This window comes from Drosophila suzukii, chromosome Y (genome assembly GCF_043229965.1).
Source record: "Drosophila suzukii chromosome Y, CBGP_Dsuzu_IsoJpt1.0, whole genome shotgun sequence".
Taxonomy (NCBI): Eukaryota; Metazoa; Arthropoda; class Insecta; order Diptera; family Drosophilidae; genus Drosophila; species Drosophila suzukii.
In genome coordinates this window covers 12,741,159-12,767,547 of record NC_092085.1, presented here as the reverse complement: position 1 = coordinate 12,767,547, position 26,389 = coordinate 12,741,159, and the positions used below count along the sequence as shown (strand labels likewise).

At 42.1% G+C, this 26,389-nt stretch overlaps 2 protein-coding genes and 2 long non-coding RNA genes across 5 annotated transcripts in view; 3 read left to right on the top strand and 1 right to left on the bottom strand.

Moving 5' to 3' along the window:
- LOC139353522 (uncharacterized) overlaps positions 1 to 26,389 on the top strand; it is a 182,854-nt gene that overhangs the window by 22,880 nt on the left and 133,585 nt on the right. The window lies entirely within an intron of this gene.
- On the top strand, positions 12,934 to 14,893 carry LOC139352194 (uncharacterized). Its single transcript, XM_070997901.1, has 4 exons — positions 12,934 to 13,314; positions 13,369 to 13,596; positions 13,658 to 14,110; positions 14,288 to 14,893. The coding sequence occupies exons 3-4, from the start codon at positions 13,805 to 13,807 to the stop codon at positions 14,300 to 14,302; spliced, it is 321 nt and encodes a 106-aa protein (XP_070854002.1). The 5' UTR covers positions 12,934 to 13,314; positions 13,369 to 13,596; positions 13,658 to 13,804; the 3' UTR covers positions 14,303 to 14,893.
- Positions 14,012 to 14,370, bottom strand: LOC139353537 (uncharacterized). The gene is made up of 2 exons (XR_011604848.1): positions 14,244 to 14,370; positions 14,012 to 14,187 (listed from the first exon to the last, which is right to left on the bottom strand). It is a non-coding gene; the product is annotated as an uncharacterized lncRNA (long non-coding RNA).
- Positions 20,357 to 22,239, top strand: LOC139353536 (uncharacterized). 2 transcript variants are annotated; one of them, XR_011604847.1, is made up of 4 exons: positions 20,357 to 21,011; positions 21,066 to 21,293; positions 21,355 to 21,579; positions 21,639 to 21,930. XR_011604847.1 is itself a non-coding variant. In XM_070997900.1 (4 exons), exons 3-4 carry the CDS (start codon positions 21,502 to 21,504, stop codon positions 21,997 to 21,999), a joined length of 321 nt encoding a protein of 106 aa, XP_070854001.1. In that variant the 5' UTR covers positions 20,375 to 21,011; positions 21,066 to 21,293; positions 21,355 to 21,501; the 3' UTR covers positions 22,000 to 22,239. The 2 variants fall into 2 exon arrangements, 1 of the variants encoding a protein (XP_070854001.1); XM_070997900.1 differs by adding an exon at positions 21,985 to 22,239 and having other exon boundaries at positions 20,375 to 21,011; positions 21,355 to 21,807.

The following is a 26,389-nucleotide window of genomic DNA, read 5'->3' as shown; positions in this document are numbered from 1 at the left end:
CCGACTTATAAGTGCCAGCTTTCCGAAAGTTCTCTCTATCCATCAAAGCTGATTGTTCCGCAATTAATTCCTTAAAGGCTCAGTTGACCCTTTTTTGGGTCAATTGATAGGTATTGACGAGAACAATACATTTCAGTTAAAATTTTTATTCTAGCATCAAAACTGTAGGAGCCACAGTTTTTGCGGTTTGTGGGCGTTAGAGTGGATGTGGCACTCTGCTGAAACAATCTTGCGCTGCGCAGGAATCTCAGGAATCTGCACGCCTAATCCCAGTATTGTAGCTCTTATAGTTTCCGAGATCTTAGCGTTCATACGGACAGACGTACATGGCTAGATAGACTCGGCTAATGATCCTGATCAAGAATATATACACTTTATGGGGTCGGAAACGCTTCCTTCTGCCTGTAACCTACTTTCCAACGAATTTAGTATACCCTTTTACTTTACGAGTAACGGGTATAACAAAGCTAGAAGGTGTGGCCAGAAATCTAATCGGAAATTAAACAACAGTAACTGATGTCATTTCCAGATTAAAAAGCAACGCCAAAGGCGGAACTGTAGAATTATTGTCAGCAAAACTGATGAACCTACAGCAACGCAATAAAACTGCTAGCCACTACGACAAAAGCTTTAAAAGGTGCATATATAACAGACCCCTTCAGTTAGCCAGAAGTTATTCCATGCAGTCAAAGCAATGACTAATAATGCACTATCGATAAGGTAAAACTTATCATGTGAGCTGGTACCTTCAATACTATCAAAATTTGTAAGTAGTTGCACAGAAGCAACCGGACAGCCAAACAATAATCCTATATTATCTACAGCGCGGTCATGGAAATTATGGAGGAAACTTTCATAGTCGTAATAACAAATACAACCGTAACGGTACCCAATACAATAATGGACGAGGCCAATATAGAGGAAACTCAGGCAACTGCAGTCGAGGACACAACAATTATAACCAAAATAACGTCCAAGTAACCAATAATACATCGGGAAACTAACAAAACGCTTTAGCTTCTCAACAGTAGAAAATGCAACGGTTCATACCATTAATTTCAGTCAGATCATATTTGAATCATTCAACCATGTGGCTACAGAAAAAGAACTTGTCATTTTAGTAGACACAGGAGCAGACATTTCAATAGTTAAAGAAAATTCTGATGTCTTTTATGACATAAAAGATAATTATATTATAGACATAAAAGGTACAAGTCAAGAGGTAACCAAATTCATAATCCTTGTGATGGCATACTAGGAATCGATATTATTAAAAAATACAACTGTCAATTAGAATTCAAGCCGTCTGAAGATTGGCTTATAATTAGACTAATAACTTAAAATTTCCATTTTATGTTCCTATAACATACAGTTCTCGCAACATCTCAATATTTCTGCCACCAAGATCCCAAGTTATCAGAAAAATTCAACTAAATTCAAAATCAAGAAATGAAGCCCATAGCAAGATCTAAAAACGTTTTCATAAGACTACTCAATACAAAAAATAAAGATCAAGTAGTCAATTCAAACAAATAAGCATATGAATCCCTTTCGAAATACGAAGTAGTCAAAACAAATCTAGAAAATATAGAAAAATCTTTATTATCTCATCTTTCAAAAAACTTTTCTCCACATAAGCACAAATAATTTTTATAAACAAAAACTGAGATTAAAGGATGATGAACCAGTGTATATAAAAAACAAGGAAGAACGCTATAGTCGAGTACCTCGACTATCAGATACCCGTTACTCAGCTAAAGGGAAAAAAGGGAAATGGAGATACGCAAGCAGCAAAGCGAGACTGAAATGCGCCACCTACCCCTAATAACAATATATGGTTATGTGGGCGGTAGACAGATTTAAGCGTTATGGGCGTTACAATGGGTGTGGCAAATTTTTTTTTGGATCAATCGAGATCAATCAATGACGAGACCAATACATTTCAGTTCAAATTTTTTATCTAGCATGAAAATTGTGGGCGTCACAGGTTTGGGCGGTTTGTGGGCGTTACAGTGGGCGTGGCAAACTTTTTTTTGCGTCAATCGACAGGTATTGATGAGAACAATACATTTCAGTTAAAATTTTTATTCTAGCATCAAAACTTTAGGATCCACAGTTTTGGGCGGTTTGTGGGCGTTAGAGTAGGCGTGGCACTCTGCTGAAACAAGCTTGCGCTGCGTAGGAAGCTCAGGAATCTGCACGCCAAATATCAATAGCCTAGCTCTTATAGATCTCCGATCTCTTTCCGAGATCTCAGCGTTCATCCGGACAGACAGACCGACAGACGGACAGGCGGACATGGCTAGATCGACTCGGATAGTGATCCTGATCAAGAATATATATACTTTATGGGGTCGGAAACGCTTCCTTCTGCCTGTTACATACTTTCCGACGAATCTAGTATACCCTTTTACTCTACGAGTAACGGGTATAATTACAGAAGCCCACACAGTCAGGTGAACGAAATACAGAAACGAGTCGGAAAATTGATCACCGACGGGATTTTTGAACAATCTGTATCTGAATATAATAGCCCATGTTTCTTGTTTCTAAAAAACCATCTCCAGGTTCGGAGCAAAAGAAATGGCGATTAGTGATTGACTATCGTCAAATTAATGATATTTAGGATCAACTGGGACGAGCAAAATATTTTTCATGCCTTGACTTAATGTCAGGATTTCATCAAATTGAACTCGAAAAAAGTTCAAGGAATATAACGGCATTTTCAACGAGCAATGGCTCGTATCGCTTCACGCGATTACCTTTCGGATTAAAAATAGCGCCTAATTCATTTCAAAGAATGATGACTATTGCATTCTCTGGATTAGAACCTTCACAGGCATTCTGTTTGTGCCTAACCGAAGTAGACACTTCCGGGTCACACCGCGGGACAAGGGGGTAATGAGCACTTGTCGCTGGCACGGGGACGCTTTGCTGGCAGGACGATCGCGTCGCGGCAATGGTAACGAAGGTTACTGTGATGCCGGACCACAGGCGATGCGGAACTGCGCTGAGGTTGAGCTAACGTAGGTTAGCTGCTTGTGGAGATAGTGTATTACGAGCCCTATTCCCAGAGGTAGGAAGTAGAACCGCGGAGTTAAGAGATGTGTTAATAACTGCTTTATTCTTCATTTGGAACATGTTTATATACTACTTGGAACACGAAAGTTTAGTGTAATGATAAGTGAAGTGAGCTATATTCTAAAGTAGGTCAGGGAATTATGATTATGGTAGCAGTTTGCGTAGTTGGCTGACACTGCAAAATGTGCTAACTGCATTGGCGGGTTAGTGTGCCGTTGAGTCGGTGAGACGGTGAGTTAGTGAGACATATAATAAGCTGGTCAGCAATTCTACTATGCAGTCGGTGCTACTAAGCGCCTGGTACTGTTACCAACTTGATTGTTGGGTATGGTCATGTTGAGCACCTTTGGGTACGAACATTCTCCCCCCCATTGAGGGGTACCCTCAATTAAGTCGTGATGTCGGTCAGTCCTTGTCCGAATTGTAAAGGAAACACCTAACAAATCATTGACCAAGGAGGATCCCTCCTTCAACTGCGGCTGTTCATGTTTGTGATTCAGGTCACCCATACCTTCTTGATGCTGCTTAACACTCCCCGTTGCGCTAAAATTGACATTACCGTGGGGACTAAAACTGTGCCCTCGTAGAACTTGATTATTTGGGACGACTGTGGTATGTGGACTTTCTGCAACAACACTTAGGTATTTCTTGGTTAAATTTAGAAATGTTTAACAAAAGTCCGGCTTCTTATTGGTTTTAAGTTGATGGGAATTCGGTTTTGTATCAATTGGTTTTTCTTTTGTCGTATAAAGTTCAGTTAGCTGCAATGATCTATTATGTATAGCGGTTGATCCTCGATCGGGCGAGTCTGTGTCGCTGGTTCTTGATTGGCTAGATATATCTTCAGGTTCCCTTATTTTATGATCCATCAGTGCTAGGTTCGTTAAATGAATCTTTTCTTCATCGAGCGAAATCTCATTCTGCCGTTTGCTATCTTCTGTATCAAAATGATTATCATTCATTGAATTTATATCTTTCGTTGGCTCATAAGCAGCATTCGGTCCTGCGAGATCATCTCTGTCTTCTACCAGAATAGCGTTGATTTCCGTATCAGATGAGGTTTCTTTATTCAGATAACCTGTGATTACATAACCAGCCTTGTGCCTTGTGCCAAAGGTTTATTAGGTCCTAGTTCAAGAAGTTCACCGGTTATTACACGAGAATACACCTCAACCCAGGTTGCCGAAAGTCAGGATCTGCTAACGGCAGTCCCCCGGGAATATTAAGATCGGTATCAATCGGTACTGGCGGTTGGTCTGTAACGACTGTGGGAATAATAAATACCTCTATTAGTCTTTCAAACCCTGATGTAACTGATGAGAGCTTTAGTGTTGATCTAATTGCTGTTGATATTTTTCCTCCGATTCCAGATATTTCAATCGGTGACGTTTCCTTAAGAGATAGCAGATCTGCCATTCTCCTTGAGATAAGATTCACCTGTGATCCACCATCTATTACAGCGCGTCATGTTTGTAATTGACCGTTTGGTCTTGTAATGAGACCTTGGCGGTCGCGAGCAGAGTATATCCTCCTACGTCGTCGTAGCCTGCAATGGTTACTGCGACGGCCACTGGATTGCTAGTCGGTCCTTGGTGTAACAGTGAATGATGCCGTTGCTGGCAGACTCGACAAGTGGTCGGTGATCCACAGTTTTCAACCTTATGAGCTGTAGACAATCAATTTGTGCATGCTCCTACTTGAGTAATGGCTTGGCGCCGTGCTTTGGGGTCCATTTGCTGGATACGACTACATGCTCTAAGATTATGTTGTCCTAGGTGACAAATCTTACAGCTCTCTTCGTTGTGAACTGACTGATGGCGGAGTGTTGCTGTAGGTTGAGCGCTCAATAAACGTCAGTACACTCCATAACGTTGGAATTTCCGTTGGTGCATCCGCTGAATTTTCTAGAGCAGCTAGAGACTGCTGGTCTAGTTTTCTTCTGACAAGAAAACACAGGATTGGATCCCAGGATTTTGTGCTGATATCGAGGTTTTGAAGAGTACTTATTGAGTTTTTTATAGTGTCATGTAAGGCCCTTAGTTGGCGCGAGGAACCGTCTATAGGCTTATGGTCAATAATTTTTGCAATGGCGGCGAATACTAGTATTTTTCCGTTCTGGTACCTGGCCTTTAAACGCAACCAGGTTTCGTAATAGCCACCCTGTGAGAAGGCTGTGTCTGTCAAGACGTTTCTCGCTTCACCACGAAGCGAACTCTGTAGAATATGTAGTTTTTGACTGGCCGAATATGGTTTATTATGTACCAATTCCACAAAGAGATCATGGAACTGTGGCCAGTCTAGATACTCGCCGTTGAACTCCGGAATGCTAATTGGCGGAAGTGCCAAGTTTAGGCTCATTGGCGAGTCGTTTTCTCGAAGCAGGATCATTTCGTATTCCTCGTATAATGTGTGGAATTGAGCTAGCTCTGCTTCTGCCAGGGCTGCGGCCCCAGGTGTGCAACGCCCAATGGAGATCCAGGTGCCTTTGTAGGGCTGGGTTGGGGCATTTGAGGCTAATGTTAATGATGACTCCAATTCGTTGCATCTTCTCTGCAACTGTCGGATCACCGTGTCAATTGTGGAATCTCCTTTGACTTGATCTCTTGTTGTGATCTTGATGTTGGCCGAAGTTCGTCTCGGGGCCTTCGGAAGCCCGCTTCCAGTCGGCATGTTGTCCAGAAAGATATTCTGATATTTTTCGACCAGCTCCTTAAGTGCTACTACTCGTGAAGAGTACTCACTTCCAGTGGGTAATGCCGCTTGCTGGACTTCTTTATCTAGGTCGCAAAACTGCTGCCAGAGATCGATTAACTGATTTAGCTTACCGGAATAATAGCCGTCTCGGTGGCGTCGGTCGGCAGAATCCTTGCCATAATTCTTAATGAGCTGTTGGATTTTCGTTTGCAGCTCGTTTTGGGTGTCTTGTAATCGATTGTGTAAATCGATTCTTGTGTGACTTGTCTCGTCTATCGAAGAATCCTGTGAAGCCGGATAAAGCTATGTGTCTTGTGAAGCTGGATGAAGCTGTGAATCCTGTGAAGCTGGATTAAGCGGTCGATCCTGTGAAGCTGGACTAAGCTGACGATCCTGTGACTCTGGATCAAGAAGCGTATCCTGTGAAGCTGGATGATGATGAGTATCCTGTGAAGCTGGATGAAGCTGAGTATCCTGTGAAGCTGGATGAAGCTGAAGTTCCTGTGACGCTGGAAGAAGAAGCGTATCCTATGAAGCTGGATGAAGCTGAAATTCCTGTGACGCTGGAAGAAGAAGCGTATCCTGTGAAGCTGGATAGAGCTGTGAGTCCTGAATTAAGAATGGGGGTTGCTTGAGTGCGATCCTTTGTTGTTAAAGGATCACGTCGGGGTCACCAATGTTTGTGCCTAACCGAAGTAGTGTCTACCGGGTCACACCGCAGGACAAGGGGGTAATGAGCACTTGTCGCTGGCACGGGGACGCTTTGCTGGCAGGACGATCGCGTCGCGGCAATGGTAACGAAGGTTACTGCGATGCCGGACCACAGGCGATGCGGAACTGCTAACGTAGATTAGCTGCTTGTGGAGATAGTGTATTACGAGCCCTGTTCCCAGAGGTAGGAAGTAGAACCGTTATGAGATGTGTTGATAACTGTTTTATTCTTAATTCGGAACATGTTTATATGCTACTTGGAACACGGAAGTTTAGTGTAATGATTAGTGAAGTGAGCTATATTCTAAAGTAGGTCAGGGAAATATGATTATGGTAGCAGTTTGCGTAGTTGGCTGACATTGCAAAATGTGCTGACTGCGTTGGCGGGTCGGTGTGCCGTTGAGTCGGTGAGACGGTGAGTTAGTGAGACATATAATAAGCTGATCAGCAATTCTCCTATGCAGTGGGTGCTACTAAGCGCCTGGTACTGTTCCCAACTTGGCTTCTGCTTGATTTGTTAAGTGTGGTCATGTTGAGCACCTTTGGGTACGAACACATTCCTTTATATGGATAACTTAATAGTTATAGGTTGTTCCGAGAAACATATGCTTTAAAACTTAACAGACGTTTTTGAGAAATGCAGGAAATACAATCTAAAGTTACATCCAGAAAAATGTTCATTTTTTATGCATAAATGCACAGATAAAGGAATCTTGCCCGACGACAAAAAATACGACGTAATTCAAAATTATCCAGTCCCACATTATGCGGACAGCGCTAAAAGATTCATTGCATTTTGCAATTATTACGAACGTTTTATAAAGAATTTTGAAGAATACTCCCGTCACATAACAAGATTATGTAAGAAAAATGTAAAATTCGAATGGACAACACAATGTCAAAACGCCTTCGAACATCTTAACAAATACCACTCTGTTGCAATACCCAGATTTTAGCAAAAGAATTTTGCATAATCACAGATGCTAGCAAATACGCTTGTGGAGCAGTCCCAACTCAAAACAAAAATGGACTACAGCTTCCAGTGGCATACGCATCAAGATCCTTTACGAAAGGTGAAAGCAACAAGAGCACTACAGAATTCTCTGGGCAATAACACACTTCAGACCATATATTTATGGTAGACACTTCAGACCAAACAGACCATAGAGCACTTACCTACTTATTTTCAATGGTAAATCCCAGTTTCAAACTAACACGAATGAGACTTGAATTGGAGGAATATAATTTTACGGTAGAGTATCTAAAGGGTAAGTCCCAGTTCCAAACTAACACGAATGAGACTTGAATTGGAGGAATATAATTTTACGGTAGAGTATCTAAAGGGTAAGTCCCAGTTCTAAACTAACACGAATGAGACTTGAATTGGAGGAGTATAATTTTACGGTAGAGTATATAAAGGGTAAAGATAACTATGTAGCCGATGCGCTCTCTCGAATAACCATCACAGACTTAAAAAATATACAAACAAACAATACAATTCTGAAAGTCACTACCAGAAACCAAAGTAGACAATAATCCTGCGCAGGAAAAGAACAAATAGAATTGCATAGGCAATCTATAGAAAAAGCTTCAAAGCCAACGTATATGAAGTCATTTATAATGATGAAGTAGTTACCTTGAATGTGAAAGATATGCTATGTTTATTTAAACATGGTAGAACACTTACTGCAAGATATGATGATAGCGATTTATATACCAATGGAATCCTAGACTTAGGCCAATTTTTCAAAAGGCTTGAAATGCAAGCCGGTATAAGCAAACTCAAAATGGCGCTAATTTCAAACAATTGGGCAATAACATGTTGAATACAGTACCCTTATAGAATACCCTTATAGAAAAACAAAATGAGAAAGAAGCTATACTGTCTAAATTCCATTACAAGGAGGTCATACAGGCATTGCAAGAACCTTGGCCAAGGTCAAAAAAATTTATTTTTGGAAAGGTATGACTCGAGATATTACTGAGTACATACAAAAATGTCTGAAATGCCAAAAAGCTTAAATAACTAAGCACAATTAGACCCCATTAATAATAACTGATACGCCTATAAAAGCTTTCGACAGAGTGATATTGGCCCACTTCCAAAATCAGAAAATGGCAATATTTAATTGAATGATTTGTGCAAATACCTAAAAATTGAAAATATAACATGTACGGCACACCACCACCAGACAGTCGGAACAATAGAACGAATTCATAGAACTTTCAATGAATACTTGCGCTCATATATATCGGTTGATAAAACTGATTGGGAAGTTTGGCTTCAATACTTCGTTTTTTGATTCAACACGACCCCCTCAATGGCACATAATTATTGTCCATATGAGCTAGTATTTGGTAAAACCAACTATTTACCAAAACAATTTAATAGTATAGATTATATAGCAACAATATATAATATAGATGACTACGCTAAGGAAAGTAAATAATGATTAGAAGTAGCATACAATAGAGCTAGAATAACGATAGAAGAAAATAAGAAAAATAATAAGTTACTATATGATAGAAAATAAACAACAACAAGTCCTCCTAAGAAATGAAACAGGTCATAAGTTATATTATAAATATACTGGTCCGTATAAAGTAACGTTATTATAATAACGAATAATAAAAACAAAAAACAAAGAGCTCATAAGTCAGCCTTCTGTTGCATATTCCCTAGCGCAACAGCTTAAGAGAGCATATTTATATACAAATAATATATTGGATATACATAGCCGTCTCTCTGAGGCTTACTTAGAACCTAAGTGAAAATGTATGAACAGAAACAACTGAACGTTGGTAGCGGCATCTTTGCTGCTCAAAATATAATAAAAAGATTATTCAAATAAATATAGGGGACATCTTCTTACTACAACAGGAACGACAAGTTAGTAGAAACCCCTTAAGCGAGACAGATTCATCGCTCTGTACTCTAATACCTGCATATAATGTTGAAACGGAACACGCTTATTATCATATACGTTTAATAACATTTGCAAAGCTACATGAGTAGTATGGAACCGCGGATTCTGGGACAATTAGCATATTAATGGCCCCCGCCCCTCCTCCTCCCCTCATTAACGTATTCGGGTTCTGGGACAATTAGCATAATCCAAATAACTAATTGATTTTAATGGGCTTTGAAGTTATAAAAATGTCCCGATCATGTCTATAAAGAGTAAAATTAATTGCCCCCATCGCCCCTACATCCCCATGTGACAATATTGATCATGTATCCTTCCCCTCATTATGTGCAATTAACAGTCAGGTGAGATGGGTGCACGTGAGAAAATTCGCACACCCATAGTATCAAAAGGTTGATATCTCAGAGGAGTTTGCTCCCATGGCCCCCACATCCCCATGTGACAGTATTGATCATGTATCCTTCCCCTCATTATGTGCAATTAATAGTCAGGTGAGAAAGGTGCAAGTTATCCAACCCGTGAAACGGTTCCACTTATGGAATTTATAAACAAATTTTTGAATTCAATCTCAGCTATGTTACCCTTGCCTTCAGCGACATTGCCTTTGCCTTTGTTTAAGATTCTGCCTTTGCCTTTGCCATTCACTTCGAGGGCCGCGCTTGACCGTCCTGCTAAGATAAGTAAACCAATCGTAAAGTAAACACAAGCTTCCGTTCGAAGCCCAAACTTTTCCGTTCAAAGCCCACAGTATTGCGTTCTAAGTTCGGAACATATTGCGTTCCGATTTTCAATCAAATTACATCGGTCAGCATAATTTCATTTCACAACGAGATGCAACAGTTTCAGCATAAGCTTTTATTTTAAACAAAAATTAAAGTTCTGGAAGCTTAAGAAAAGAAAAGCTTCTGGCCGAGGTTCATTGGATAATTTTTTAGAATTAAGAGCCAGTCCTATTTTATCCGAGACCGCGATCGGTTCAAAGTTTATAAAAAGTGTCTTGTATTAATTGAGTTTAAGAATAAAGGTTTATCACCCGAGTTTTAAAAATAAAAAAATAAATTTTTTTAAATCATCTACTAACGACGAATTTAATTGGCGCCCAACGCGTTAAATAAAAAGTTCCAAAAATTATTTAATGAAAAAAAAATTAAATATAAACGGAGCTCGCGCGGCCAACAACTCAACATTTCTAGTGGAGAAATTAAAAAATCCACCAAACATCACAACAAAGTGACAGTGGTTGTTAGCAATAATTAAATGGAAATTAAAAAATGAAATAATCCATTTAAAGGTGAACTTTAAAAAAGGTGAACCAAAATCTTAAATAAAAAAAATATAGCAAAACCAGAAACGCACTAAACAAAAACAGTTAAACAAACCAGCTCTTACAACAACAACAACAAAATCACAACTCGCTGAAACAGGAAAAATTAAAGAAGGAAGGAAGGGCATTCTATTGCCAATAATTTCTACTGAATCCAGGAAGGAAGATCAACCCACAACCTTACAGAAGGAAGACCCCATCGGGACAGTCTCGTGAGAAATTAATTTTCAATAAAAAAAAAATTTTTTAAATTATAATCTAGGATCAGGGAATTTAAAAAAAAATAATATAAGATTTAAACATTGATAGAAAGTAAGATAGATTCACTATTTAATAAAAAATATTGAGAAACAATCTGGAAGATTAATAAATAGCCTTGGTGAAATAAATCTAACCATGGCAACCGGAGGTTCAGCACCAAATTTTTCTGCAGGTAGTATAGCCACAGCAGGCGGCCTAACAGTGAAATTAATAAATAGATTGATAAATGTTCAATTAAATGAAGTGAGCAGGAAAATGGAAGGTTTAGAAGGAAAATTAGCCTCAGATGCAAACACTGTGGAGGATTATAAAATACAAATAATCGACCCAACTATAAAATGCGATACAACACTTGAAGTGGTAAAATCTTTACCAAAATTCACGGTGGAACCAACACAATATGTAGGTTGGAGGGAAGCCGCAGAAACTGTAATGAGTCTCTATAAAATTCAAAGTGAACAATATTTTATCGCCTTAACAAATTTACGAAATAAAATTTTGGGAGCTGCCCATGATGCCCTTACCAATCATGGCACCGTTTTAAACTTTCGAGCAATCTTATCTAGATTGGACTTTATATATAGCGATAAACGACCAATACATATTCTCGAGTTAGAACTGAGTATCCTCAGGCAGGGACGAATGACAGTTACAGAATACTATAATGAATGACATACGGAAAGGACAGCGTAATTGCCAAAGAAACAAACCAAACTATAAGGAGCAATGCTTTACGAATTTTTATACCTGGGCTAAATGGATCTATCTCAGAAACTCTTTTCTCATTAAATCCACCAGATTTACCCAATGCTTTGGCAAAGGTCCAAGAACTAGAATCAAACAATTTCCGTGCTCAATTTGCAAACAGGTTTAATGGATTTAAAAATGAAAATAAATATCAGGGAAACAACTTACGATTTGATCAAAAAAGACAGAACAATAATACTAATAAAACGGGAAATTATTGGAGTAATAACCAGAATTATAATTGGCCACAAAATGGAAAATTTTGGTTTAATGGATTTAAAAATGAAAACAAATATCAGGGAAACAACTTACGATTTGATAAAAAAAGACAGAACAATAATACTAATAAAACGGGAAATTATTGGAGTAATAACCAGAATTATAATTGGCCACAAAAGGAAAATTTTTGGCAAAACGATAATCATAATAATAATCAAAAGCAACAAGCAGTCGAGCCAATGGATGTTAATCCATCGATTCAACTCCAGAATAAACCTAGTTACAATCGACAGCCGAATAATAATTGGCAAGCAAATAATAATCGAGGTAGATACAATAGTAATTATTATAAAAATAATAATCGATCAAATTACTATCGCGCTAACCAAAATAAAGAGCAAACTCAAGCTCAGAAAAGGGAACCAGATGGAACAGTAAATCAGCCAGCTAATAAAGTAACCAGATTAAACAATATCAACGAAGATCATTTTTTAGACCAGACCCCTACAGGGGAATGCCTTATTTAAATAGGACAGACCGAAAAACCAAGAAGCAGTTAAAGATTTTAATAGATACAGGAGCCACTGCTTGTTATATAAAAAAGGGAATTTTCGAAAATAAAAAGGTAACTACAGTTCATGGGTATTCAATTATTAGGTATTACCATATTATAAATATATTTGAAACAAGACAATTGTTTTATGAAATCGAAGGATTAGAATCTGATCTGCTAATTGGATTTAATTTATTAAGATAAATTAGAGCTATAATGAATAGAAAAGGGAGTCTTGGAATATAAAGGGAAAACAGAAAAGTTAAAATATTATGATAATGAGGAAATAAATTAAATAAGTTCAATTGAAGAAAATAATATTCTTCCGTTAAAAGAATTTATTATAAAAAAATATTTTGATGAAAAAAATAGCGAAAACACAGATTCATTATTTGTGGAAAATAGTGAAAAAATGTTACGAACTGCTTTTTGTCGGTGGCAGTGCCGCTAGCTCAGTCGTTCCTCAGGGCAGAGTACCCCTAATGCCACAGCTCGCAACATAAAATCGATAACTTCACGGTCTCACATTACTAAACTATCGGTCATCACTAAGACAAAAAAAAACATAAACAAAGCAAAAATTTACAAATATTGACGGAAAAATTGATTACATTTGGTGGCTATCGGTGACCTAGCCAAGCGCTCCCAACCAACCATGGGTGCCCTCGAGATGCTGCAGGGCACCACCCATTCTCTGTCGGCAGGAGCCCCCTCCTCGCGACTACGGCGGTTCCATCTCCCCCACTGGGAAAGATTACTCACACATCGTGTGTACTACAAAGGTTTTAATAAATATCGTAAGTACAATCGTTCATATACATTCTCCTCTTAATAGATTTATCCTTCCTCAGCCTCTAAGACCAAAACCTGGCCGCCGTCTCAGATATTTACGCGGTCAAAGCAGAGGATTCGTTTTGCTGGGAAAGGGTACAGGCGCCGCGGAAAACTATGCTCTACCAGCCATGTATTGGTAGAGCTCGCATGGAAACGCGGGCCTCAAGGGAACATGCGCGATGCGCGTGTGTATGGTCACCTAATCCTGAGGAGCTCCAAGGGAAAAGAAGGGACAGGCCAAAAAGGTACGTAAATGCACTGTAAGCTAAACCATTTAACTAATGCTCGCGACCCTTTTAATTTTAGGCAAACAACGAGGACAAATAAGGCTCTCGGGTCTAACTCCGGATAAATTCACAAACAGGGAAGTGGATATCTATATATATATAATCAAGGTACACGTGTATTTAATTTTGCTAAATTTCAGCCACTATTGGGCCGGGCCTGGAGGCAATGATAGCCCGGGCGGAAGGCTTCTCGCCGGAGGCCAGCAGTGATCCGGATCTCCACACAGGAAAAAGGCGCTCTCCGGTGGGTTATGCAATGACAGTCCGAGATTCGGCTGCCAGACAAATGGCGATTCTTCTCAGAGCCGCAAGGCGACCGCTGGAAGTTCCCGAGAGGAGGATGACGCGGTACTCCGGAACGGACTCACCGGGAAATGTGGACGTCGTCGTCGACTGGGAAAGGCCCTTCTTGCTGGTCGCTGATACGGGTCGAACGGACACCGTTTGCTGGGCCGCCAATTCGGGCTGGCAGGTATGTCGAAGTCGCGAAGATGTCAGCAGATCTCCAATTAAATTTTCCGGGGCCCTTTGTATTGGGACCCCGGCTGCCTTTATAAATTATAAATATTAAACACTGACTACTATCTAACATTAACCTCACTCACTTGTCAATTTTAAGCACAAAGACAACTTATTTTCTCACTCCTAGCTGAATTTGCCTTGATTGTAGGACAGTATGGCCGCGACTATCACGATATCTGCTGATCATCGCCCCCGCCATATTACATGGCCTCTCTCAGCATTGGGTCATTGGATACATGGGCCATTTGAAGTAATCCCAGAGCGAACCGGGATTAATCTTCAAATGGCCAGATCGCCCGCCAGACTCATCCCGCTGCTGCAGCTATCGCCCTATCGACCTAAACTATCGATAACGTCGCTCCCACTCGACTCCAATTGCAACATCAACCAAAGATTTCGAGGGGCGCTGCCCGGAGTTTCAGCAGAACGATGAAATAATTGGTAGCTTTGGAGATTCGATGGGATTCAACACGGCACTGATACCATCCTGCAGTTCGATCGGCGCCTAACGCGGGGCCCACGCATTACGGGAAGTATTGCAGATGTGATCGCGATGCTCGTATACTTTGTTTGTCCTTTTTTTTCAGGTCACAACCGGATGTCTTTGGCATGATATACTCCCAGACTGCGGCCTTGGAGGTCCTCCAGCAAGTATGCATTGCTGCCGACGGATTTGACCACCCTGGCTTTAAGGAACCTTCGAGCAAACTTGGCGTTGAAAGATTTGCTGAAATCACTAAGCACGAAGTTGCGGCGGAAGACTTCTTGTCCTGGCTTGGCGAGCAGCGTACGGGCTCGCTTATCGTAGCGCTGCCGGCTCGTCTGGTATGCACCCTCCAGTTGCTTCTGCACCTTGGCGTGGATTACCCGAAGCTTGTCCTTGGTCTGCATTCCGGCCATTTCATGATCGACCAGAGACCTGAGTCGTCTGGCTAGTTTGTAGCTGGAACCGTTGAGGAACATGTGATGGCCGAAAACGGTGAAGAACGGCGCTTCCCCTGTGGCTGAGTGGACAGAGTTTCGGATGGCCACCTCAATCTCCGGCAGATGTGCATCCCATTCCCGGTGATCTTCGTCCAAAAAGCTGCGAATCGCGGCCAAGACGTTCCGGTTTACCCTCTCCGCGGCATTGCTCTGTGGTGAGTATACGGGAGTCCTCATGTGCTGTACACCGAAGCCATCGATCATCTCCTCAAACGCCTTGGATACGAACTGTTTGCCGTTGTCCGAATGTATTGTCTCCGGCACCCCGAACTTGTAAAATACCTCGTTTACCAGGAAATTTACAACGTTCGACGCCGTCGCCTCCTTCATCGCCTTTAAGAAGATGTACTTCGAGAAGTGGTCCACCACGATAAATATCCAGGCGTGTCCACTCTTGGACCTCGGATACTTGCCCAGGAAGTCGATGTACAGTTTCTGGAATGGCCTCTCCGTCTCTACCCTTCTTCCGATTCCGACCTGCATCCGGAAGTTTGGCGCTTTGGATTCCTTGCACACCTCGCAACTCCGGACGTATTCCCGTACCTGGATGGTCATCCCTGGCCAATAGAACTGGCGTCTTCGTCATCCCACCATGGCCAGCCTTGGGGTCCGAATGAGCACGCTCTAGCAAGCTGTGCGTCAGGCTTTGCGGAATCCACAGCTTCCATTCGGATCCTTCCAATTCCTCGTCCATTTTGGGATTACTCATGCGCTTGAAGATGAGTCCGTCGTCCACCTTGAGGTCCGGTAAGTGCTCCCTGTTGGACTCCACGTCTTGCACTAATTCCTTATAGTCCTCCGCAGCAAATTCGGTCGTCTCGAATCCCAGTAACTCCGTTGGATCTATCCGGACTTCCTCGATGATGCGGGATAGAGTGTCGGCGACTACGTTCTCGCTGCCTTTGCGATGTTCAATGCTGAAATCGTAGCCCTGCAGCTGGAGAGACCATCTTGCGAGTCGTCCGGACAGATCCTTCATCGTCATCAACCACTTTAGGCTGGCGTGATCAGTAATGCAAGTGAACGGCATCCCTTCCACATACGGTCTGAACTTCCGAATGGCTAGGATGGCCGCCAGACACTCCTTCTCCGTGACCGAGTAATTCACCTGGTGCTTGTTCATCTTGGCCGAGAAGAACGCGATGGGCTGCTCGTCTCCGTCCTGGTTCCGCTGAAACAATACCGCGCCGACGCCAACGTGGGATGCGTCGCACTGGATGAAGAAATGCTTCTTGAAATCCGCATGAACCAGGACCGGCGCGCTCGTCAAGGCCAACTTCAGGTCATCCACTGCCTGGGTGGCGCTGGGACTTAGGGAAAACTTCGTGTTTCCAGCCTTCTTCAAAGACTCGGAGAGTGGTGCGGCTAGCGTAGCGAAGTTCGTGACGAACCGTCGATACCATCCCGCTGTGCCGAGGAAGGCACGTACTTCCTTCATGGATTTCGGGTAAGGCATCTTCTGGATTGCCGTAACACGTCCAGGATCCATCCGCAGCAGTCCACCTCCGACTATAAACCCTAGGTAAGTCAAAGATTTGAAGCAAAACTTCGACTTCTTTAACCCTATGGTCAATCCGGCTGATTTCAGACTGTGGGCTACCCGACGCAAGTATTTCAGGTGCGTCTGAAAGTCTGGAGCCAGGATTAGCAGGTCGTCCAAGTAGACGAAGACGTTGGATCTGAGCTCCGCTGGTATCACCCGATCCATGAGTCGCACCAAGCGTTGGGCCGCGTTGCACAGTCCGAACGGCATCATTCGGAATTGGTACAACGGCCTGCCTGGAACCGTGAACGCAGTGTACGCCTTGCTCTTCTCATCCAGTTCGATCTTCCAAAACGCAAACTTCAGGTCAACGCTGGAGATGTAATGCGTCTGGTCTATTCTGGAGAGGATTCCTTCTATACTGGGCAGAGGGTATGCATCTTTGATAGTCAAGGCGTTCAACTTCCGGGCATCCAGGCAGAACCGGTCTTTCCCTGGCTTCGACACCACTGTTGTGCGATTGCTCCACGGGCTTTTGCTCTCCTCGATGACACCCAGCTCCAACATCTTGTCGATTTCGTCTTCGACCACCTTCTGCTTCGCCGGAGACATCGGATACGGACGATCCTTAAAGACCCGAGCTCCTTCCGTCAGCTCGATGGAATGCCTCTCCATGCTGGTGACCCCGAGGCCGTCCCTCTCAAAGGTAAGGAACTCCTCCTTGACTTTGCCTAACGCCAGCTTTTCCTCCGCAGAAAGGCTCCAGGATTCGGGTTCCTCCCTTACCTCGTCCTCATCTTCCTGGTCGGCATAGTGCTCCATCTGGCTGGCATGGATTTCCTCCGCTGCCTTGACGCCTCTCTTCGCCGGCTTCCCCACGACGGCTGGAGCTAGTCCGAAGGCTCGCCAGAAGTCGACTCCGAAGTACGCCGTTTGTTCCAGGTATGGGCACAGGTAGAACGTGACCGGCTTACTTACGCCTTTGTACCTCACAGGCAGCTCCAAGCGTCCGATGATGGATCGATCTTCGCCAGAAGCCGTACGGACTACCGAAAAATACGGTTGGACGGTAACTCCCAGCGCTTCCACGAGCTCTCGACAGCCTTTGCCCAGCACACTTACGCTAGCGCCTGTATCCAACAAGCCGGTGAGCTGCTTGCCCAAGGTCTCCACGTCGGCGAAGGGTCGAGGATCAGCGGAATCAATGCGCTTAACGGCCGCCACCACCTCTCGTCGTCTGGACCTCCTCATCCTGCAGCGCTCCCTTGCCTTCTGGACTCTCCGTGAGACCATACGCATGCCGCTCAGCTGATGCTCCGCAAAGATCCGGTTCCGTGCCTCCATATAACGGCGAAGCCTCTCATCCTCCGGTAGGTATCTTAATAAATACTTATTACTATTAGATGGACTATGTACTTTCTTTTCTTCTTCTTCTTTCTTCGGCACTACTTGGCGGGATTCCAACCTGGGCGAGTCCCTCCCGCTTTCGGACTGCCCAGCCGACCGTTTTCCGCGCAATCGGGACATTTCGGAGAAATGACGCCCGGCTTGCCGCACCGGAAACAAAATCTGCTCCACTCCGTGGCTTCGCAATCTTGGAATCCGTGCTCCGCAGCCCCGCAATTCCAGCAACCTGGCCTAAATGGATTTCGGACTCGCCCACGTAGCTCGTCCACCTCCAGGTGTCGCTGCTCGTCGACTTCATCCTGTACGTGTGCCTCGCTGACCCGTATCTTGTTCTGCTGCAGGTAAGCAGCACGCCCTCGACGACCGAAACTCCTCTCCACTTCGACGCACTCTTCCCGAAGTTCGTCCACCGTGAGTACGTCCATCGCGTAAACATATCTAGCGATGCCATCCCTGAAGCCCTTTTTCACCACCTTAACCAACTGCCGCTCTGGCATTGGTTTTTTCAGGCGTGAGGCGAGTTGCTGCATCGAGTGGATGTAGTCATCCGCACTCTCTCCCGGCTGTTGCTCCCGTTGTAGGAGCTCGTGCATCCTTTCGTGTTCCGTCTGGTGGCCACGGAACCGATCCATCAGAGCCCTGCGCAGCTGGGCCCAAGTGTCCACTCTGGACTGGCGTACGTGTACCCAGTACCACTCCTTCGCTCTGCCCGATAGGAGTACGTGGAAGTTGCGCAGAACTTCACTCCACGGACACTGATGCTGCCGCTGCAGGAACTCCAGACGGAACACGAAGTCGTCCACGGAATGGCCATCGTCCTCGCCGCTGAAAGAGAGGTTCCAGCGGTCCACTCTGATGTAGTGGTTCCCGTTGCCGGCTCCAGCGTTTGCGTACCACCGCGGCTCGTCCCGAAAATCCACCGTCCTTCGGTCCTCGCGCCACGGCCGTGCATGGCGATCACTCCTGCCTGTCGGATGGTACTCGGGTTCCTGGCTCAGGCTGCTGTCGATCCCTGGAGAGTCATTTACCGGCAGTCGAGGTCGCTGCCTGGGTGGTAATTCCGGTGGTCTTCGGTAGCCTCCTCCTGACTCCTGCCGCTGCTGAACTTCCGCTGGACCATTTGCGCCGCCTTCCGGACACGACGGAGTGGGACCATTGACCCTTGGCGACTCGCGCCCTCCTGGAGCGGCTGCGGTTTGCTCTCGGCTGGCCTCAGGACGTCGTTCAACAACTTCATCATGTCGATGAATCCGTTCCTGATTTCGTCCCGCAACGCCTGGCTCACTCCTACCTCCTGTGACGCGCGATAGGTTTGGGCAGCCTGTGCCAGAGCTGCGTTCATCGCCGACTCCGCCGCTGTATCCTGTCCCAGGCTTAGCTTTTGGGGACTCTTCTGCTCCGGACCCAGAAGTTGATCCTGCGCCTCGACGATCGCCTTAAAATCCAGGACCCTGGGCGACCGATGGTGCAGCAGGTCCGCCGGTTGATCCCTAACCCGATCCTCCGCACTACCGCCTACCGGCGTTCTGGGTAAACCCCCAGCCAGCGATATCCGCGGCAACCCAGCGGCACCCTCTACGTCCGTGGACCAGACATCGTCCTTGTCGTCGCCAGGAGGACCCATCGACCTGAGCTGGTGACCGTGCTTATCCCTGACGTCCTTACCCTCGGACATGTTTCCCAAGAATTTTGAAATAAATACTTAAGAACTACTAATACGATAATAAATATGATAAATAAATAAATATATAAGACAACAAATAAATACAATAATAAATAATATAATAAATAAGAAAATAAATACGAAAAGAACTAATAGCAAAAATAAATAACAATAAGCAAATCTTCCTCACTTTCCAACTCCTTTCCAAATCTCCTATTTTCTTGTATTATATTTTTCCTCCTCTACTCTTGATTTGGGGAGATGGAACTGACCCTCGCCGGTGGGCTTCCGACCTAACTGTCTTGCGCTTTTTCCAAAAATCCTATTTTCCCGTCTCCGCCTAGCCGTTCGTCAACTGGACTAGCTATCACCCGTGGTGATAGCCGCCAGTTAAGGACATCGGCTGGTTTGGCTCCTGTTGGCTTTTCTTTCCCGCCCCTTTTTTCTATTTTAAATCGAGGTAACCGTGCAGCGCGTAGGGTTGCTACGGGTCACGATTACGCTATTAAGTTCACAACCGACATAAAATTAGAAGTCCAGGACGGGGAGAAAAACCCAGGAACACCACATCCTAACAAAAAAAAACATTTCAAATAAACAAATAACAAAATACAAGCCTTAAAACTACTCTATCACAGAAATTATCACAGATTCTCTTCAGTGCATCCCGTGACGCAAATCTTGGTTTGCCCCAAGATGCCATCACCGGTTCACTGGTAAACCTGTGACCAGGAGCAAATCGTCGGCAATGTCGACGTGCCTCCCGTTCTACTTCCAACTTCCCTACTCAGCTGACTTCCCCGTCACCACTCCCTAGCAATTGCAATCTATGTTGCAAGCCATAGGTCGTGATGGCGGGGGCGTCAGGGTCATAAATGGGCGAGACGTCGTCGCCTCGACAATTTATTTTGTTTAAATTGGGCGCCAATATGTTACGAACTGCTTTTTGTCGGTGGCAGTGCCGCTAGCTCAGTCGTTCCTCAGGGCAGAGTACCCCTAATGCCACAGCTCGCAACATAAAATCGATAACTTCACGGTCTCACATTACTAAACTATCGGTCATCACTAAGACAAAAAAAAACATAAACAAAGCAAAAATTTACAAATATTGACGGAAAAATTGATTACATTTGGTGGCTATCGGTGACCTAGCCAAGAGCTCCCACCCAACCATGGGTGCCCTCGAGATGCTGCAGGGCACCACCCATTCTCTGTCGGCAGGAGCCCCCTCCTCGCGACTACGGCGGTTCCATCTCCCCCACTGGGAAAGATTACTCACACATCGTGTGTACTACAAAGGTTTTAATAAATATCGTAAGTACAATCGTTCATATACATTCTCCTCTTAATAGATTTATCCTTCCTCAGCCTCTAAGACCGAAACCTGGCCGCCGTCTCAGATATTTACGCGGTCAAAGCAGAGGATTCGTTTTGCTGGGAAAGGGTACAGGCGCCGCGGAAAACTATGCTCTACCAGCCATGTATTGGTAGAGCTCGCATAGAAACGCGGGCCTCAAGGGAACATGCGCGATGCGCGTGTGTATGGTCACCTAATCCTGAGGAGCTCCAAGGGAAAAGAAGGGACAGGCCAAAAAGGTACGTAAATGCACTGTAAGCTAAACCATTTAACTAATGCTCGCGACCCTTTTAATTTTAGGCAAACAACGAGGACAAATAAGGCTCTCGGGTCTAACTCCGGATAAATTCACAAACAGGGAAGTGGATATCTATATATATATAATCAAGGTACACGTGTATTTAATTTTGCTAAATTTCAGCCACTATTGGGCCGGGCCTGGAGGCAATGATAGCCCGGGCGGAAGGCTTCTCGCCGGAGGCCAGCAGTGATCCGGATCTCCACACAGGAAAAAGGCGCTCTCCGGTGGGTTATGCAATGACAGTCCGAGATTCGGCTGCCAGACAAATGGCGATTCTTCTCAGAGCCGCAAGGCGACCGCTGGAAGTTCCCGAGAGGAGGATGACGCGGTACTCCGGAACGGACTCACCGGGAAATGTGGACGTCGTCGTCGACTGGGAAAGGCCCTTCTTGCTGGTCGCTGATACGGGTCGAACGGACACCGTTTGCTGGGCCGCCAATTCGGGCTGGCAGGTATGTCGAAGTCGCGAAGATGTCAGCAGATCTCCAATTAAATTTTCCGGGGCCCTTTGTATTGGGACCCCGGCTGCCTTTATAAATTATAAATATTAAACACTGACTACTATCTAACATTAACCTCACTCCCTTGTCAATTTTAAGCACAAAGACAACTTATTTTCTCACTCCTAGCTGAATTTGCCTTGATTGTAGGACAGTATGGCCGCGACTATCACGATATCTGCTGATCATCGCCCCCGCCATATTACATGGCCTCTCTCAGCATTGGGTCATTGGATACATGGGCCATTTGAAGTAATCCCAGAGCGAACCGGGATTAATCTTCAAATGGCCAGATCGCCCGCCAGACTCATCCCGCTGCTGCAGCTATCGCCCTATCGACCTAAACTATCGATAACGTCGCTCCCACTCGACTCCAATTGCAACAAAAAGCTTGGGAATTCCAAATCCTGAGAGTGCCGACGAAGTAAATACCATCAATAAAAATACAAATATCTTGGGAATTCAAAATCCTGAGAGTGCCGACGAAGTAAATACCGTCAATAAAAATACAAACATCTTGGGAATTCAAAATCCTGAGAGTGCCGACGAAGTAATTACCGTCAAAAATCAAATAAATAAAAATCGTTTGAAATATAAAAATTTCAAGCCCGCCGTCGTTGAGTTATCCGACAAACAACAGATAAACAATATAGGTATTGATCAATTAGACGGACTAAAGGAAAAAATAGTTCTCTATATTGAAAAAGAGCATTCAAAGATAAATATGCAAATTCCTTTTAGAACAGACATAAAGGGGGAAATAAATCTTATTCACGACAGGCCAATATACGGGAAACAGTAGAATGTTAGCAGAGGAAATTATAAGGCCTAGTCGAAGCCCTTATAATTCACCAGTTCTGGTAGTACCAAAGAAAGGAGAAAATCAAGACGGAAGCCGTAAATTAAGACATCATTGACTATAAAAAATTAAATGAAAATACCATATCTGACAGGTACCCAATGCAAGACCCATCAGTAATTCTATCTAATTTGGGAAAAGCAAGATATTTTTTAACAATAGATTTAGAATCAGGTTTTCATCAGATATTAATGAAAGAATCTGATGTAGAAAAAACATCCTTTTCAATAAATAATGGAAAATACGAATTTTTAAGAATGCCATTCGGACTAACAAATGCACCAAGAATTTTTCAGAGAGCAATGGACGACATCCTAAGAGAACAAATAGGGAAAACATGTCATGTCTACATGGACGACATTATAATATTCTCAAACTCGATTGAACAACATTATAAAGACTTAAACAAAATTATAAATATACTATTAAAGGCAAACATGAAAATCTCTTTAGAAAAATCAAAGTTTTTCAAACGCGAAACCAGTTTTCTAGGATACATCGTATCTTATAACGTCATCAAGACAGACCCAGAAAAAATTGACACCATAATTAAATATCCGCTTCCAAAAAATATTCGGGAACTAAGAAGTTTCTTAGGCCTTACGGGCTATTATAGAAAATTTGTTTTAAATTACACCTCTATAGCTAAACCTTTAACAAAATATCTTGGAGGTCATAATTTTAAAATTTCAAAAAGAACGTCAACAAAAATGTTAATTCAGCTGGATGACCCAGCTATTAAAGCTTTTAACGAGCTGAAAGAAAATCTCATTGCTCAAGTAGAATTAGTTCAACCGGATTATAATAAAAAATTTACCCTGACCAACGACGCTTCGGACGTCGCAATTGGTGCAGTATTATCTTAAGAATGTAAACCAATTACTTTTATTTCAAAAAACTTGACTAAAACGGAACAAGTTTATGCAACTAATAAGAAGGAACTTTTAGCCATAGTATGGGCTCTTAAAAATCTAAGAAACTACTTATACGGAGTGATTGGAATTGAAATCCAAACCGATCAACCATTATCTTTCGCAATCTCTGATAAAAATCCTAATATTGAAATGAAACGCTGGTACTCCTTCATAGAAAGTTTCACTCCTAAAGTCATTATAAGCCAGGTACAACTAATGTAGTTGCAGACGCCTTATCAAGAATTCAGATCAACAACTTAACTGACAGTAACGAATCGGTCTCAGATCAAAACACTCAGCATTCAGCAGAGAGTAGTTTTGAGAATGTTATACAAGAAACCCGTAAAACCTTAAACCAGTTTAAGCAACAATTGCTATTAGCAACGGGGAGGTATACAATACATGAGTCGACACTCCCGAAAATTTGATATCAATCTTAAGAGAATATATTCCTCCTAATTTAACGGTAGGTATTCATTGTACTTTAGAGGACTTTTATAGAATTCAAAAACCACTTAAAGATAATATTGTAAATAAATTTTTGTATACAAAAATATTTGTCCAAGATGTAGAAACTCCTGAGGACAGAGCACTTATAATCGAAGAAACACATTGCAGAGCACACAGGAAACTTGACGAAAATTATAAACAAATCAGTAGATTGTATTATTGGCCAAACTTACTTACAAAATTAAAAGAATATATAAAAAATTTTAAAATTTGCAATGAAAACAAATATAACAGACACCCAACTAAAATTCCAATTGGAGAAGCCCCAATCCCGAGTAAAGAAGGCGAAAATTTACACATCGACATATATTACGCGCAAAGTCTTACTTTCATAACTTGTATTGACGCTTACTCAAAATTTTTAGTAGTAAAAGAAATCCAAAATAAATTAAATATCGAAAACAAAGTAATGGAACTTCTTCAACATTTTCCACAAGCCAAAGTTATAATGACCGATAATGAACCAAGCTTTACCTCGGCCCAATTTAAATCTTTTGCACGAAGGTGCGGTTTAACTTTACATTACGCAGACCCGAGGCACAGTACCTCAAACGGACAAGTTGAAAGGGCACATTCTACACTAACAGAACTAGCTCGATGCATTAAAGAAGAATTTAATCTAACCGACTATTCCGAAATAGTAATAAGAGCCGCTCAAGAATATAATGAGACCATTCACTCTACAACGAACCAAAAACCTTTTGACGTACTATATAATAAAATAGAGCACGATAACATTCCTCAAATTTTAAAAAATACTCAAGAGAAAATGTTAGAAACACAATGAAAACAGAAAAGAAAAAGTATATCATGTAGGACTGGTAATTTATGAAAAGAAATTTATGTTACTTTTTTTTCCTTTTCCAGAAAATGTTTTATCAGGTGCTCATAGTACACCTTATTTTATTAACAAAATCAGAAATAATAGACTATACAAGTCACGAGTATTTTTTATTCAAGGACAATAAAGACGTATTGACGTACGATTCATACGCAGAATTATTCCACGTAACTAACTTAAGTTTTTATAAAGAAATAATAAAATTGGAATCAGATAATATAAAGAGGGATACTAATAAAAGGTCACAATGGGAAATTAAATATGACATAGAAGTAATCGAATTAATTTTATCACAATTACGATTATTAACATTTGATCTGCAAAATTTAATTGACACAATCACACTAGCAAAAATTGACGTTTTTAATACCAAAATATTAAACAATGATGACATAATGGAAATGTTAAAACATGAACAAAAACCAGTAATTATCGCTGACTGAATGGACATCTCTGTTTTTAAAATCGCACTGCATAAAGAACTTGTAACAATTTATATAAAATACCCAATAATAAAAACCAGATGCGAAATATATTACGCTAGAGCGATTTCCCAAATCGATGGGAAACTAGTATTAAGCAATCAAGTCGCAAAATGCGCAAATATGTTTTATGAAATGTCTAACTTTAAGAACGAACTTTTTAATAATTATTGCACTTTAAATAATGAAAAAACTTGTTTTACCCGCTTATAAAAAGGCGAGAAATCCACTTGCAAAAAAATAAGAGAGAAAAATAAAAAAATAGACATCATACAAGATGGTGCCATTCTTATAAATGGTAACAATATTGTGAACAACTCTCATTTAAACGGTTCATTTTTGATAACATTTAATGGTACAACCGAAATTAATAATATTTCTTATACCAATTTGGAAAACAAAATTCTTAACTACTTAACTACGAACCACTTCAAAAATTATGAAATATCCGATTACATATTATCAAATAACTCAGAACTTTCTTTAGATAATATAAACATTTTAAATCCTTTCATTAAAATTAATAATACCAAAATATCACTTACCTTTATAATATTAATTTTGATCATTATATATTTGATTTTTTTACTTATTATAAAATACAAAAATGTCATATTATTTGTAACCAAAAAACAACGGCCAGAACCAGAAAAACCTATTAACCAAGAATATTTTTTAACAGAATTAAGAGATCAATTAAATGAATTTCATATTAAATCGGGACGATCCATTTTAGAAGGGGGAGAGTTATCCAACCCGTGAAACGGTTCCACTTATGGAATTTATAAACAAATTTTTTAATTCAATCTCAGCTATGTTACCCTTGCCTTCAGCGACATTGCCTTTGCCTTTGTTTAAGATTCTGCCTTTGCCTTTGCCATTCACTTCGAGGGCCGCGCTTGACCGTCCTGCTAAGATAAATAAACCA